General features: G+C 41.2%; 1 protein-coding gene and 1 pseudogene across 1 annotated transcript; one reads left to right on the forward strand and one right to left on the reverse strand.

The window, feature by feature from the left end:
• Positions 1-688: 688 nt before the first annotated feature.
• On the forward strand, positions 689-4,377 carry LOC112220531 (annotated as a pseudogene).
• LOC112220986 (RE1-silencing transcription factor B) lies at positions 4,099-12,292 on the reverse strand. The gene is made up of 4 exons (XM_024383017.2): positions 12,122-12,292; positions 9,470-10,386; positions 9,289-9,372; positions 4,099-8,929 (listed from the first exon to the last, which is right to left on the reverse strand). The coding sequence occupies exons 2-4, from the start codon at positions 10,374-10,376 to the stop codon at positions 6,960-6,962; spliced, it is 2,961 nt and encodes a 986-aa protein (XP_024238785.1). The 5' UTR covers positions 10,377-10,386; positions 12,122-12,292; the 3' UTR covers positions 4,099-6,959.
• Between the last annotated feature and the right edge of the window lie 5,498 nt (positions 12,293-17,790).

Here is a 17,790-nt window from a genome sequence, read left to right on the forward strand (position 1 = left end):
CCAGTAAAATACTACTTGAGTAAAAGTCTAAAATAATTTGGTTTGAAATATACCAAAGTATCAAAAGTAAATGTAATTGATAAAATATACTTGAGTATCAAAAGTAAAAGTATACATCTTTTCAAATTCCTTATATAAAGCAAACCAGGTGGAACCATTTTCTTGTTTTTAAAATTTACGTATAGCCAGGGGCATGCTCCAACATTCAGTATTTCATACAAACTAAGCATGTGTTTAGTGAGTCTGCCCGATCTGAGGCAGTAGTGATGTTCTCTTAATAAGTGTGTGAATTAGACCATTTTCCTGTCCTGCTAACCATTCAAAATGTAACGAGTACTTTTGGGTGTCAGGGGAAATGTATGGAGTAAAAAGGACATCATTTTCTTTAGGTATGTAGTGAAGTACAGATACCCCAAAAAACTACTTAAGTTGTACTTTTCAAGTATTTTTACTTAAGTACTTTACACCACTGTGGATGATACAAGAACGACCAGATTTTACAGCACTGTAAGAGAAGCAAGGGGTGATATTCAAGATCTGGGTAAAAATGTCAACATTCAAGGGAAATGCAACTCCATAGAGCCGGAAAATGAGGGGGAATTTGTTTTCCTGGACTACATAGATCAAGAAAATACTCACAAGGACCAACTTCATGGTTAGCTCCATGTGATTGCTGTCCCCATGATTTCCAAAGAAGACGAGGTTGCCGCTGAGGTCAGGCTCTGAGAAGCAGCAGAGAACTCTGGAGCAACAGCTGTGGTCATTGAAAGATGGGACCAAAGTTGCGACAGCTAGCCCCGATTCTCTCATCGAGTTTCGTGATATAGACTTCCTTCTCGAGGAAACAAGCAAAAGGACGAAAAAGAAAATCTATGTTACGCTAGATATGGAGGCTTGACACCTGTTGCAACGGATGTGGCGCAGTCATGCACTGCACCTGATGTGGCAGGCTATCTACCAAGTGAGAAGTATAAACTTTTGCTAGAGGAGAAGGAATTGAAAAAAGGCATTTGTCATCGTTGTTACTTGCTCACACACCACCAAAAGGCATTGACTGTCAAGATGTCCAAGGAGGAATATCTGGATATAGTCTGCAGGGTCAAATCAGAGAAAGCCTTGGTACTGTTCATCGTGGATCTCCTGGACATCCCATACTCCATAGTACCAGACTTGCTATAGCTTGTTGGAGAAAACAAACACATAGTGGTTCTGGGTAATAAAGTGGACTTGCTCCCTGGAGACTGAAAGCTACTTGCAAAATATGAAATGTCAGCTTTCCCAGTACTGTGCTGGTGTAGGCCTTTCCAGTGATAATATCAAAGATACCCCCCTCATTAGAACCAAAACGGGATATGGCATAGAAAATCAAATCTCCAGAGATTGTGGAAGTACAATGGAGACATGTATCTAGCGGGAATGGCCAACACGGGGAAATCCACATTGTTTAACACTCTACTGGAGTCAGACTACTGCAAATCCAGAGCCTCGGATGTGATCCACAAAGCCACCATATCTCCATGGCCTGGTAAGATGGAGCTCTGCCCAGCCTGCATGTTATCCACAGTTACTATAAGATACATTATGATTTAATGGAACACTCTTCTTTGTCTATTGTTGCTGCAATCATTAGTCTTGAATGAGCTTCACATTCCAACCACTTTTACAGTCACATTGATGGAGGGTTTGAATCAGACTTACATTTGTTTATTTAAAAGTCTCTAAAATGTAGATTTTCTTCAATTTACTTTAAAATGTAATATTATCCAAAGATATAATGCCGAACCTTCTGAAGTTCCCCATCATCAACCCCATTCGGTACTGCAAGTTCAGGAGGTCCTAGAGTGCCTCCAGAGTGCCTCCAAGCAGACGGAGAGTGATATCTCCACAGGAGCTCAAGCGACTGGAACAGTTCAGCAAGCAGGGCTACCTAGTGGGTAAGAGATTGGTGTTGGCTGTTGGTGACAGAACTGGTGGTAACCCCACAGGGTAACCTAAATACCAGGGGTTCGAAATGGACATCCCACACAGCTCAACCCTTGTTGTTAATGGTTTGCGTGGTTACTCATTGTAATGTAAGCTAATTATTTTAAAAATCCTATGTTGATTTAGGTAGTATTGGGAGGACGTTCCGGACCGTCGTAGAATCCAAAAGAGGCCTGATACAGTCTGGCCTATGGAGAGGACATGATTGACAAGGAGGAGGAGAAAGACCGTACTCTTTTCAACCCTTCTCCAGATGTGGGCTTGACAGTCAACGAACTGAAAGATGCCCACTGGCTCTATGACACCCCTGGCATCATGAAAGAGCATGACGTGAGCTACTTTCTGCTTCCGCTTGGCGCCACTGCTGGCTGTTACGCCGGGCTAAAACGACTTCACTGTGGCCAGTATAATTGTTGTCTCATAGATTACAGTGCAGCTCATAATGGAACCCTGTACCTTCCTAAATGAAACAGTCTGTATACATGTTGTAGCTGTTCACTAGCACTAGGAGAGAACACTGCTGACTAATTAATACCACTCGACTTAGTTTCCCTTCTGATGCAAGAGGGTTGGTAGATACAAAAAGTACCTTTGCATGTCCTCTGGGGGAACAAGGTGTGCCTTTCTATGTATCCTATTACTAGGCTATACCACAAAGTATAATTTGCACAAGCAGGATGCCATGATACATTTACGCACACTGCAATAGAACAGAATTATCTATAAAGTGGTCACTGCAGTAGATTTATGACTGGTTTATTATTGCATTGTACCACTCTCGTAAGGGGTTTCTTACAAGAAAAGCCCAGACTAGTGTTGAACAATGCCAACCATTCAGCTCATAATCTTCTGGTCATTGCTATAAACCAAGGCAAAGTGCCCCCCCACCTCCTCTTTCTCACTCTCTCATGCTTGATAAGTCCTCAATCTGTTGACCGAGTAGGTTAAGGTGGTCGTGCCCACACAAGCCATCGTACGCAGGACGTTTGTGTTGAAAACTGGAATGTTGCTGTTCCCGGGAGCTCTAGGACGAATTGATTACCTTCAGGTGAATGCCTTCTTTCATTATTAAACTTTGACATCAAAACAATGGTGCACACTTTTGCCTTTATGACAGACATATTATTAGCTGCTGGTTCTTAGTCATTGCTTCTAACCGAGTCTCAATTCACATCACCAGTGTGGACAAGGCTGACCGCATCTATCAGAAGCATGCTGGTCAAATCCTGCTGGGGTTAAGTTTATGCTGCTTGCTCTACTCTACTCAGTTAAGGAATTAAAATCTCTTTCTCAAGTGCTACTACAAACAAGTTTACAAATAATGTTATCAACATGAAGAACTGTGTGAATAGGTACCAATGGGTTGAGAAGAACCCATGAAGGAATTCCCCCCCTCTAGTCTCCAAAGAGTTTGAGCTGAAGGGGCAGGGCTTTCAGAAAGCCAGCCCTGATATTAAGATGTCCTCTGTGGGTAATACACACATAATTACAAATTGATCAACCAGATGACCCAAGATTGTCCTTTTTTCAAAAGAGGCAGGTGCTACTGATAAATGTATTCTGTTCTTAGGTTGGGTGGCAGTGACAGGAGTGGAGGGGAACCGTTTCCTGCTGCGTGCCCATGCTCCAGAGGGTACAGGGCTCTCCTTGAGTAGTCCACCTCTACTCCCCAACATCATTAATCCTGAAGGGAGAGCACATCAGCACATCAGTCTGTTGCTTATAAGACTAGGAAACCCCAGGGCCTGGTGGACACCAGCCTGTCCTACATAGGAGCAGAGAGGCTCAATTTGAAGAAAAAATTAAGTGCGTAAAATCTAAATGGAACAACGTGCATTTTCAAAAGGCTTTTTGTACTCAATGTCTAATGTTGATACCGTACTTTAAGCTTGTGGATGCTTTTCAGCTCTGGGTTTTGTAACATTGTAAATGTAATGATCGTAAATACCCTACATATAAACAGCTGTCGTTATTTATCGATGTGTAGGCTGCTTAAATTTTACATTGCTTTCATTACATTTAGACAGCAGGCACCTTTAGTGTAATATTTTATTAAACATATCAGTAACTGCTGAAAAGGTAAGAAATGGGAAGGAATCACACACCAACAATACCTCTGGATAGTAGGCCAACTTTTATTAAAAAGTGTAGAGCAGAAAATGGTACAGGATGCTTTGTTTTAAACTGCACAAAATGGTTTTTAAAACAGCCAATTGTTTGCAAAAAGTCTTAGGGACAGTGGCCAATAACTCCCCACTTTGGTGAAGGTATTAATAGAAGTTAGTTCTCAATTATTATATTGAAAAAGAGTACATTTCTTCACTAACTGCAAATGACAGGTATAGGCTAACAGTAAAAAAAATCAAAAATAGCCTGGGAATGTATTTGCTTTAATCGCTGAACACAACCAGCGCTAAATTGAACCAGGCTTCTATTTCCTAATGCACACAGCTTTTCCTCAATAAAATGTTGTAAAGACTACCACACTGTTTGTGACCAGTATAAACATAATAACAAATCCATCGCAGATCAGACTAGCAAAGGCTGCATATCAAACACCCCAATTTCACCCTTCAGCAACATGACTTTAATGTCGTTTTTTCTTTTTGTTGGCGACATGGTTAGCAACAATGACAGAATAAAAATAAATAATTAATGTACATGGGAATATCGTAAGCAATTCATTAGACCCGGGAATTCATTTGAAACATGCGTTTATTTGCTGAAATGTGTGCCGATTCCCAGCTATTAAAATGAACAGGCGGCTGGCAATTTGAGACTCAGCATTTAATTGAAGTTTTACGGTACATATGATTACAATATGTGGATACAAAATGGTTACAATGACTGAAATACAGTTCTTATCCACTAACAAGCACAATACAGTAAGTGAACAAAGAGATAAAAGGTGTACATTTACAGTGCTACGGAATATAACTGTCTAGATAGTGTTCCCTGGGAAACTGCATTTATAGACCGGTTCAAGAGCACATCGGCTAAATTGGACCAGTTTCCCAGGGAACCCTGGTATAGTCTTCCTTCCAATAGTCAGGATACTCAAGACATACATCTTTATAATTCTATATCTTCTCACTTTGGCATCACACCCAAAATATATTGCACTGAATTTACTAAAAGAGTACACATGGCATATTTTTTTTATTAGCTCAGTCTAACAATCACCTCATAGTACAGAAAACTAAATGCATATGAATTAAGTATTTCACAGGCTACGCTTTGGAAGTACAATTCTGTAAAAACAGATGAGTGGGGTAATAAAAACAGCAACAGTCAGAGAAATCAAACAATTACAACTAAACCTCAAGGAATGGTTATAAAGATAGACATGATGTAACAACACTATAATTGAAATCAGAGCTCTTACAGTGTACAAAGAATGTGACTCAATTAACAGAAACCTACACTGTTAATATGCAAAAACATAAAATACTGATTGTCGAAGGCACTGAAGAGTAAAAAAAAAAGAAGAAAATGTAGAACTACGGGCATCTTCGCAGGCTCAACAACTGTAAAAAAATAAAAACATCTTTGGACTTTTTCTGAAATCAGATACAAAACTGATAATGGTGTGTTCACAAACTTCCATTTCACAACTTGTTTTCAATGTTAGCTGTCTATTCTCTGTCAGTGATAGCAACATAGTATCTGTTTTATACCACCCAGAAAATCTCTATCCATATCTTAAGTTCTAGAGGGCTACAAATGTCAAGGTCCAGTAGGCTGACACTAGGAACACCCTACCTTCCACAGAGTTGTGCATTTATTAATGAGTAGTATGAGTTTTTTTGTATGACTACATTTACTTGGATATTCAAAAAGTGACAACATATTTCAAACATTAACTCAAGAAACAATTCTATACACATCTCGCCACCATTGTACCGGATGAACCCCCCAAAAAACTCACCCCATTTCATAGTTCATCAATTTGAGTGTAAGTCAAGATTTTTTGTAATTTAAGAGATTTTTATAATTAGTCCATTGTGAAGATTGATAATTGATTTATACTATGTTTAAAAAAAAATCTATTGATATCAATAAAAAGACTAATTAAAGTAGTTGTCAAGTGCTCCCTAAATGGTGGAGTGGACAACTTACACGTGTGCCGACTTTGAACATACAGCCCTCTTCCCCATTTAGGGCACAGACCACTTCACTGGAGTGGACTCACACAACAGGACCACCTGGGTCCTTCTAATATAATCCCCATGTGAATGAAGGGGTTTCTTTGGTACTTCATTGAAAAAGTGTACCACTTCCTTTCATAATAGATGTACTATTGTTGTTCAACAGGACTGATGGATAAAAATACAAAAAACTGGTACAACTCGTCTCTTGGTGGCTTCTTCTAATATAGAAACTCAACCGGCAAGGTGTAGCGATTTCTTGACTATCAACCACTATATATGTAAGATATATACAATGCTATTTGATTTTAGATACCAGTAGTTGAATAACCATATGAGATTTACAAGTATTCTGAGATTTACAAGCAACAAAATTAATATCCCATATTTTCTTTGATGGGTGTTTCAGCCAAATGCCAAACAATGAAATTTTTCTGGGGGCCTCTCACGTATTAACTCACTAACTAACTCATTAACTTATCCTTTATGATTTAAATTAAAGGCATCCCATCATGTTTGAAAACAAGAACTATAGAATTAACAGTCAAAATGTCTGGGAACCAATCCGTGAAAGCCCAGACACCAATAATCAAATTAACTAGTCGGCCTAAAACTGTATTACAATGGCTGTCAGAGAGTTTTAGGGATACCATATAATATTTTATACAGTACTTACTAGTGAGCACTAATGCAAGGTAACTGAATATGTAGTGTCAACATGTTTACACAGACAATTATGTTTTATAACAGGTAGAAAGGGTAAAACAAAAATACACTGCGGAAACTGATTAAAATGGGATAAATCAAAGCCCCCTGCTCTGCAGTCACTCACTGGTCCAGCTTGGATGCATTGTCAAGATAGTACACATTCACCAGGTGGCGATTCAGGTGCCGACGGTACTCCACCTCCAAGGGGAAGGTACGGTCGCAGAAAATACACATGTGACTCTTGAGTTCAGTTGGAGTCGGAATCTCTTCTGTGGGAGTTTCAGGGTCATTGGCCAGTTTGCCGGCGGCAGCGGCCAGTCCGTTGAGCCCCGAGTCGTCGCTGCCCTCCGAGGCGCTATCACTGATCTCACTTCCTCCGTCATGGCTGTGGATGCCCTCGTCCTCTTCAGTTTCGGTAGGCTTTCCTCTTGGCCTAGGGAGCTCCAGGGAGGGTGTTGTTGGTGTTGATGGTTCTCCCTGTGGCCGTCTGAAATCGGGAGAGCCGTCAATTTCTGTGGGAGATGGGGACTCGTCTTCAGGAGTAGGAGTTTCCTCTGAATGGTCGGCGACCTTACCCTGCTCAGCCTGTGGAGTTGTGTCCTGAGATGTAGAGGTATGCATAGCGGGGAGAGTCTCCTGGTCAGACGCCTTCTGCTCTCCCTGTAGAACTGTTGGCTGAAGCTTTGTAGCTGGACCCTTTTTGTTTTCAGGGAGGCTAATAGGGTTCTCAATGATGGAACACCTCTTGTTCTCACTGAAAGCCTCAGTCTCTTCATAGCTTGCTTCTGTCTTGTTGCACTTTTTCACAGGCGAGTTCATAATCTGGTTTGCTGGGTTCTCCTGTTCTGACACTGGGCAAGGCTCAGTCGTCATGCTTTGGCGGATACTGGCTTTTGATTGTGACTTGTGACCAGCCTTGATTTTTAACCGTTTGGCCTTTATGTTGGTGCAGGGCTCCTCAGGAGATTCCTTCATTGATAAGTCCAAGGCCTCGGCAGCCTTTCTCTTTAGCGGCTTCGTCCTGCTCTTCTCTCCCTGTTTTTCCACTGGTGCATCCAGACTTTGAGGTGCTTTTGCAACAGTCTTATCAACCACTTTCTTAATTTTTTTAGAAGGACTCTTCTTAGATTTTGTTGTGTTTTTGTTCTCTTTTCCTTCCCTCTCATTCTTCAGTGTTCCCAGCTGCTCTTTTTTCTCCTTCTCCAGCTTCTTGTTTTCCTCCATATTCTCCCTCTCCAGCATGTCTTTCTCTAACGTCTCCTTGACCGATTTCTCCTTCTCAACATCGTCCTCTTCCAAACTCGCCTTTTGAACTTTTTCCATGGTTTCCTTTATTTCACTCTTATCCTGAACACTCATTTTCCCCTTCATCTGTTTTTTGGGACGTCTCTTAACTTTATAACCTGTGGTTTGAACTGCAGCTGCTGTCTCCTTCAGGGTAACATGCTGCTTTGTATTCTCACTGCTCATCTCTGTACTCTTGCGTTTCAGTGTTACCTTTTTCTCTGCCTTGTCCTTTGCCTTTTTAGGTGTCTCTTTGACAGGGGAGACACAACATTTCTTGTGGGTCTTGTCTGTTGCTACACTTTCTGCAGCTTGAAGAGGGCCGGGATTGCTGCTCTTCTTGGTTGAGAGATTGATATGGCTTGATTGTTTATCAGCTCCAGAGATCTCTGGTCTCTCCTCCATGTCCTCCTCCTCATCATTAATTGCAGACAGCTCAAACTTTGCAATTCCATTCACGATGGTGTACTCATCAGCAAATTCATCAGAATCAGGTTTCTTGACACGCAGCTTGACCTTTGACACATCCATTGCAATCTGTGGGCAGCCGGGATGTCTGGATTTGATGTGATACTGCAGGTTACACTTCTTGGAAGCGGCGTACTTGCAGACAGGACAAAGGAACTGACGCGGGTTGAGGTGGAGCTCCACATGCTTCTTGTAGTTGCTGCGATCAGCCGTCTTGTATGGACAGTGGGGGCAGCACAGGGGCTTGGGCCCATTGTGAACCTGTCTGGAATGGCGTGTCACCTCATGCTGATTGGCAGCCAGGTAGTTGCAGCGGTCACATTTGAAAGGCCTTTCACCTGTCAAGAAAAGCAATGTGGAAAATGCTCAGGTTAGACATTTTAACTGATATTAAACTTCAATGGGAACACTGGCTCACATTTCATGCAGGGAAGATGGACCAGAGTAAAGAGAGACAAGCAACAATTACAGGTCGAACACTAAGCATCTCACAGCACGTATCGCAAACCACTTTACCGTTCTTATCCAAAACCATCTGCTCCAGCGAATGCAACAAAGGAGAAAAAGTTGACTATGAGAGGAAAGCAAAACAGAGACCTATATCTATGCACAATCAATTATGTGTGTAATTTCTGCTACATGCTAGAAATATGTACCGTCAGGCTTTTTTGTCATGTAGCCTGTGTTAGACACTCACCCGAGTGGGTTCTCATATGCCTGGTAAGATGGGTCTTCTGGGAGCTTGAGTACTCACAGTACGGACATCGAAAAGGACGCTCCCCTACAGCAGCAAAAACAGAGTTAGCTATACTGTTAAAAACACTCATACGTTGACCATTAAGTGCATTCTTGGAGTGAAAAGGTTCTGTTTGACATACCTGTGTGGGTGCGGATATGCTGCACGTAGTTGTTCTTACGGTCCGAGAAATAGCAGCACTGGTTGCAGGTGAAGAGCTTACTGGGGAAATGGTTCCTGAGGTGCTTCCTCCAGTGGTACTGGCTGACGGTGGTATAAGTGCAGATGGTGCATTTGTAGACCCTCTGGTCGTCGCCCTCCTTTTCGTGGTGCTTGAGGTGAGCCATGTAATGGTCGTAGCGGTTGGTGTTGTAGCCGCAGCGCTCACAGCGGATCACCCCTTTGTTGTTGGCCCCACCATCACCGCTCTCCGCCTCTTGATCTGGTCCCGCCAAAGTCTCTTTTGCCCGTGCCTTGTCCCCCTCCACGCGTTTCACCACGATCATCCTATTGGCACTGTGGATTTGGATGTGGGTTACAAACTCCTCCTCTCGCTGGGCCTGGTAGTTGCAGGGTTTACAGAAGAAGGGTTTCTTCTTCTTAGCTGACTCCATGATCATGCCCAGAGGGGTAGAAGGGGTAAAAGGGGTGGGAGGGCTAGAAGGGAGCTGTTCAGAGGGTTTGGACAGGTCCAGCCCTTCTTCCTCTTCTACTTCATTGTCAATCTCCTCAACCTGTGAAAGGGCCACCCGTGGAGACTCTGGGTAGTCTACAATACACATCTCTCTCTCATGGCTATCGTAACTGTATCTGATGATGTTCTCGTCTTCACTATCGGAGTAGCTGCTGCTGCCGACGGTTTGAAGCTCCATCATCTCCTTCCCTTCGGTTGGATTTTCACAGGCTACGTTGGCGAGCATGACCAGCTGTGGGGCCGGCAGCTCATTCTGTGGAAGCTCAGCCAACCCCTGGGCATCCTCCACCAAGGGCATGCCAGCTGAGGTGGCATACATGACCAACCCCATTGGATATACTGTCTGAGAAGCCATGCTGGGAGGGCTGTGGTTGTGGGGGAGGAGAGCAGAACCAGAGGTCATGGTCATTGATCAAACAACTTCAAATAAGATATGTTAAATTACATTTGTTTTCATTACAGAACTAACATTTTTGTAGTAGTAGTCACAGAGAGTATGAGTTTTAACAGGCCTTTAATTCAGGACTTCATCAATCTTTTGAACGTTTATCACATAGGCCACTCAGTCACACATCAGTCCCACGTCATCAAAATGATATGGCTTGCAAGTTTTCCAAGCAACTCCCAACCAGGGACATACCATGTAAGGTAATGTCACTGTTCCTTCTCTGAATTAGTCATTTGGTATTCATATCATAGTTGGAAAGTGCAGGATGTTTTTATAATAATCCAGGAATGGTGGACACAATAAAGAAAAAACAAATGTCATCAATCCAAGTGTCAAAATAAATAAAAGGGAAGTATGCTAAACCTATACAATTTCAGAACACTTTCATCATGTAATTGATTCCTTATCTAGATTTATTCATGTCTTCATGCAGTCTGCTGTACATATCAATGTGATGAACCAGTATATAACCGATGACAATGTTGTATCTATTCTTAATTTGTAAAAAATAATATTTATCCAGACTATTTCATACTTAAAATGTAACCCAATTAAATAAAAAATAAAAGTTTTTTCCCCCATAAATATATTTAAATGTTTAGCACAAAACTACCAAGAATATCCCACCACTTCAAAATGTATGTTTCATAACTTCATTGTGGGCCTACGTCATGTATTTTACTTTAACACAGTGCCTTGGGAAACCCCATAGTGTCCTAGTCCTGTGTTTGCATGCACAGAAATGTGTGTTCGGCCATTTTGAAACAGCACCACCAACTTGGTCGACAGCGCCCAAAAACTACAGTAGCCTGCCCTACATTCTAACTAGTACGCAGAGAAAATAAGAAAGGAGTTGTATGATCTCAATGCGAAACAAAATATATAGTTATAATTGACCTAAATGGTAATGATGACCAAATACGTAAAACAAATCAAAAATAAACGTTTTACATGTCTTTACTTTCTAACTATGAGACAAAGTGTATAGACATACTTTGTCACCGTGCTGGTATTACAATAATCAAACTGAATACAATATGACTTGCAAAATAACATTTATTTGACTGCGTTATAGTCTATGTATAGTTGTAAACAAGGACTTGACCTCAGCAATACAAAGCAGAAAGTTGCAACAAAAAAAGCTACAGGAAAGGTTTGGGCGTGGAGAAGACAATTATTTATTTAACAAATGGATCGATTGTAGTTAAAACGTACTTTTACCAACAATAGTATTCCACAAATCGCCATGCAAACTTGCCACGACAGGCAGAGAATGTCGCTGTCCAGCAAGGCCCTCAAAACTTCACTCGGAAAACTAGTTTTGCGGAAGAGCAAACTCCGAACAAAACGAGGTTGTTAACTTGTAAACTCTTGAAAAATGTAGCGATAATGAGTGTTGTTCGTTTTACTTTAAAAAAATGTATATATATATCACAAATAAAGTTTGGCGTGTAAACACTTAGAAAGTTAAGAACAGCGTTATGTTAGCCATGGTCCTGATATTCGTGCTGAAATCAGCCCTGGACAGCGCCTCTCCCTTTCAACAACCCCCACACTGCCTCCATTTTCAAAACTGTTCGTCAAAGTTAGTTTGTTTCACAAATTAAAACAATAGACAACAAATCTGTTAATTCCTAAATTAAACAACTCACCGTATATCTGTATCCACTCCTTGTCGGTAGTCGGTCTATATTATCGATGTAATAGTACACAAACTATTCACGGAAGAAGTTTCCACACATTCCTACACATCGGCCTGGCTCCGTCTGTTTGCATGGATGGCTGACGTCAGCGCCAGCTAGTGTTTCTGCCGGGGGCTTCTTCTTTCCAAATCCCCATGTTCCAAATGGCCATACAATCTAGCAATCCGGCTATTATTAATCATTATGAGTTGATTTTTTTCATTTAGAAACGTTTTTGGCAAACATGTATTCCTCTTATATATAAATTAAACTAATATTAAACTAATATAGAGTGGGGCAAAAAAGTATTTAGTCAGCCACCAATTGTGCAAGTTCTCCCACTTAAAAAGATGAGAGAGGCCTGTAATTTTCATGATAGGTACACTTCAACTATGACAGACAAAATTAGAAGGAAAAAAAATCCAGAAAATCACATTGTAGGATTTTTTATTTGCAAATTATGGTGGAAAATAAGTATTTGGTCACCTACAAACAAGCAAGATTTCTGGCTCTCACAGACCTGTAACTTCTTCTTTAAGAGGCTCCTCTGTCCTCCACTCATTACCTGTATTAATGGCACCTGTTTGAACTTGTTATCAGTATAAAAGACACCTGTCCACAACCTCAAACAGTCACACTCCAAACTCCACTATGGCCAAGACCAAAGAGCTGTCAAAGGACACCAGAAACAAAATTGTAGACCTGCACCAGGCTGGGAAGACTGAATCTGCAATAGGTAAGCAGCTTGGTTTGAAGAAATCAACTGTGGGAGCAATTATTAGGAAATGGAAGACATACAAGACCACTGATAATCTCCCTCGATCTGGGGCTCCACGCAAGATCTCACCCCGTGGGGTCAAAATGATCACAAAAAATCCCAGAACCACACGGGGGGACCTAGTGAATGACCTGCAGAGAGCTGGGACCAAAGTAACAAATCCTACCATCAGTAACACACTACGCCACCAGGGACTCAAATCCTGCAGTGCCAGACGTGTCCCCCTGCTTAAGCCAGTACATGTCCAGGCCCGTCTGAAGTTTGCTAGAGAGCATTTGGATGATCCAGAAGAAGATTGGGAGAATGTCATATGGTCAGATGAAACCAAAATATAACTTTTTGGTAAAAACTCAACTCGTCGTGTTTGGAGGACAAAGAATGCTGAGTTGCATCCAAAGAACACCATACCTACTGTGAAGCATGGGGGTGGAAACATCATGCTTTGGGGCTGTTTTTCTGCAAAGAGACCAGGACGACTGATCTGTGTAAAGGAAAGAATGAATGGGGTCATGTATCGTGAGATTTTGAGTGAAAACCTCCTTCCATCAGCAAGGGCATTGAAGATGAAACATGGCTTGGTCTTTCAGCATGACAATGATCCCAAACACACCGCCCAGGCAACGAAGGAGTGGCTTCGTAAGAAGCATTTCAAGGTCCTGGAGTGGCCTAGCCAGTCTCCAGATCTCAACCCCTTAGAAAACTTTTTTGAGGGAGTTGAAAGTGTTGCCCAGCAACAGCCCCAAAACATCACTGCTCTAGAGGACATCTGCATGGAGGAATGGGCCAAAAGACCAGCAACAGTGTGTGAAAACCTTGTGAAGACTTACAGAAAACGTTTGACCTCTGTCATTGCCAACAAAGGGTATAAAACAAAGTATTGAGATAAACTTTTGTTATTGACCAAATACTTATTTTCCACCATAATTTGCAAATAAATTCATTAAAAATCCTACAAGGTGATTTTCTGGATTTTTTTTTTCATTTCGTCTGTCATAGTTGAAGTGTACCTATGTTGAAAATTACAGGCCTCTCTCATCTTTTTAAGTGGGAGAACTTGACTAAATACTTTTTGCCCCACTGTGTATATATATATATATATATATATATATATATATATATATATATATATATATATTACACTGGGGGCTAATTAGCTATCTAAAATGCTCTGAACACCTGCGTGTAATGGAAGAAGGCCGCCAGAAATGTGTAAGCTGCAACTGTGATAAAGCCAGTTTAAACAGTGTACAGTAAGTGTATATTTTGCATTTCTGAAATTATTTTGATGTGATATGAAAGTAAAGGGCTGTATTGAGAATCAATTCACGTTTAGATGGAGTATTTGGCTGTTTTGGCTGCCAGAGCCAGTCTACCTCTGAAAGTAATATGTTAAATCCTTGGACCTTAAGGAGTAACGGTAGGCTCCTGAAGAGTACATATTGGGTTACACACAATGTCTACTGCTATACACATCATTCCCAATAATACAATCACGAATGTAACATTATAATTACATATAAAGAAATTTCACAAGTCAAAGTACAACGATTTTTGCATAATTCATGATGTGTTTTAAATCTTCACATTTTGGCTTCACAACAAACAGTTGACAGCTCCAGCACCCTGATAATGCCAAATTATCAGATGGTCTCATGATTTAATTCACCATACCTGGGTTGGCTGGTCTGGTTATCTCCCCAAAACAGTCCTTAAACATTGTTTACATGATGTGTAATATATACATACAGAATGTGTCATTTTTAGATCAGTGTAAGGGGAGAAAATAGCTTAATCTTCCTGTTTCTGTGTTTTATTACTAGGTATACTGGGGAAAACCCACACTGACCATGGGGAAAGAGCTATTGCATAAATTCCACAATGCAGGTTTGATTGAATTCTGTCCACACCAATATAATATAATACCTGGATGGGATGGTTCAAGTGATGCCCATCCTTCTGTGTGACCTCTGTATGTGGGGAATGTTTCAGGAGAGGACATACCAGGCCTAAATGCAAAATAAAAAATATAACATGAGAGCAACCCACACAGACTGCATTCTCCAGTCCACAGTGTACTGCTGCACAAAAACTAACTTTGGTCTGTTAGGTCCATGGTTGGGTCCAAAGTCTTTTGGAGCATGCCAGGAAGCAGGCTCTAGTCTGGGCAGACACGTGCCCTCACTTGTGAAATTTGGTCTTTGCAGCTGTATAGTCATGGGTCTGTTGCAAATAGAGACAGATTTTCAGCTTGATGAAAGTGTTATAAACAACTCAAAGCTTCCAGGTCATGAATTACACCAGAAGCATTAGGTAGTTACCTTGGGGGAGTTTGCCTGTAAAAATGTAATTGACACACACCAGCTGGTCATGATCAAATAAAAAAAACATTTAAAAAAAAAACATTTTTGCTATCACAATATTCAAGAGAAACAGAATTATCATGGACACAATGTATCACAACGAATCTTCGTCCGCCACGGGGTGGCGCTTGTATGTAATATTTGACATGGGTACACTGCCTCAATCAACATTTTAACAAAGATTGTTATAATTAAAACAAGATGAACCACAGACTGTCGTTTCAACTCGAAACAAATGAGTCAGTGGGCAGAACAAACAAGAGGTGGGCAGAGCCAAGCCTCGAGCTAGAGAGATCCTATTGGTGCGTTCTAGCATATATTAAGTCTACAAAACTTAGTGCACTCTGTTCGTAACAGGTTATAGTTTTGGGAATAGAAAACTGTATTGAGATCAAATGTTTTATCGATGAGAAAATTAGCAGAATGTCGAACAAAATCCATCTTGTTCCATCTTCTCCCACGGCCGGCCACTGGGCTTCCTCTCACTATCACATTTGGTAAAGTTAGTGAGTCGAAACGCCAAGAGGATGCTTCACATTTATACATACGGTGAAATATCTGTCTCACACAATAGGATTTTTATGCAGATTTGATCAAAACATTTTTGCGGTTGATTAATTCTATCAATGGAGGTCACATATGCCTTGATCTCATTGTCCAACGAAATAAAGCGTGCTCTTAATTTAGTGCTCCATTTGAAATCATTGTTACTAACAGACTAAATGTTTCATATTAAAAGGGACAATAACATAAAACCAAAGTTACACTAAATGAACAGTTTAATAACTTTCTACCACATGTTATTTATTTACACTGACAATTGAATTTCATAGTTTTATTTTATTTCCATCTGTCAAACAAAGAAAAAAGTTTAGAAAGACCAACTTCAGTTAGTCCGTGCATATATAAAGGAAATCCAACCAGTAACATTTACAAGCATATCATATAAGATATAACTACTACAAGCACTTTTTTGCTTGGGATGTATTCATTACGTCGGAGGGACCTAAATTATTTGTTCAATAGAAACTCGTTTTCGTCACAAAACGTTTTCCTTTTGGAGTAAACATTTTGTGGTGAAAAACCTTTTGCAACAGAATAGGCGTAATGTCATGTAACTGTACGCACACTCGGTCCTTCATAGGGGTCCGTCGTGAGGGACCTTGAGCAGAGTTGCAGGCAGTGAATGGACCCTGAGAGCGCGCTAGTTTGGAATTGAAAAGTGTCGCGGGAGCTTTTGATAAAGAATATCATCAAGACGAAGCAGCTGCATTATAAGTTGGATGCACTGTTGAGCGCTACATAACTAGGGGTTTGCGCTGATTGTACGGATATTGTGATAGCTGGTTATATGACATCCCTTGAGAAAGCAAGAACAATATGTATGTATGTCAGGAGAAGTTCAGTATTATCATAAGGAGATGCATACTTGGAATAGGCAGGGGAGGTTTAAGAGAGAGCGGGAGGAAAATGGTGAGCTTGAATCGGTTAAAAATAGCAGAAAAAAGGGAGATGGTTTGTTAAAGAAGAATGGTAGAAAGTGTAAGTGGAGTGTGCTGAAGACAAGAGGAGAAATGGAATGAGGGCAAAATATCGGAGGTGGTAGGTGTGGTGAAGTTCTCGGAGCCCGAGGCTTGTACAGAGGGTCAGGATAAAGATGAGTCTGACAGTAGGAGTGAAGTTTTTGGCTGATCCATTTGTGGTTTCGGGGTGGGTGAAAACAGAGTTGGGTACTGTGGAATCGGTGAGGGAAACCAGAAGTGGTCTTGTGATAAGTGGTTGTGTTTCTGCTGGTCAGAGGGAGAAGGAGCTCTGTGTTAAACGAATGGGGCAAGAAATGTGAATTGTTTCCCTCTCAAGAAAAGGGCGCAGTTGAAAGGAGTGATTACTGGGGTAGTAGTAAATGTAAAAGTTGACCAACCGAGGAGGAAGATTCCCGGTGTTTGTGATGCTCGTCGTTTGTTGCGACGCAGACAGGATGGCGAGAGTGGTGAAACTGAAGTCAATGTCTGTTCTTTTGAGTTTTGATGTTGAGTCTTTGCCCGACAAAGTGATGTTAGGCTATATAAGTTATACTGTATGAGCTTTTGTGCCGAATACGTTGTTACAGGTGTCAAGCTTATGGGCACGTGGCAGCAGTGTGTAAAAGGGAGGTTCCTAGGTGTGCAGAAGGGCATGAGACAAAGGAATGTGTAGTAGCATTAGGGAAACTAGTGGTATGTGTTAGTTGTCGGGTGCCCATGGTGCTGGGGATCAGAAATGTCCCGTGTGAGAGAGGCAGGTTGAGGCTTCCAGGGTGAGAGTAGTGCAGAAGTTGTCATATGCTGAGGCAGTGAAGAAAGTAGAGGAAGATGGGTCAAGGGGAGGGAGCCTAAGAGGAGTGGTGTGAGTAGTAGATCTGTACCAGTACAGAGGGATAGGCCAACAAGTGATATATGTTTTAGTAAGGTTGGATCTTTAGCATTTATAGCAATGGTTATCAGCTGTACTACAGGGATGGA

Source organism: Oncorhynchus tshawytscha, linkage group LG21 (genome assembly GCF_018296145.1).
Source record: "Oncorhynchus tshawytscha isolate Ot180627B linkage group LG21, Otsh_v2.0, whole genome shotgun sequence".
In the NCBI taxonomy this organism is placed as follows: Eukaryota; Metazoa; Chordata; class Actinopteri; order Salmoniformes; family Salmonidae; genus Oncorhynchus; species Oncorhynchus tshawytscha.

Coding starts and splice junctions, on each gene's coding strand:
- LOC112220986 (XM_024383017.2), bottom strand. CDS start 10,376: ATGGCTTCTCAGACAGTATATCCAATGGGGTTGGTCATGTATGCCACC. Junction 9,373..9,469: donor GCATATCCGCACCCACACAG/GTATGTCAAACA, acceptor TTGCTGCTGTAG/GGGAGCGTCCTTTTCGATGT. Junction 8,930..9,288: donor GCATATGAGAACCCACTCGG/GTGAGTGTCTAA, acceptor TTTTCTTGACAG/GTGAAAGGCCTTTCAAATGT.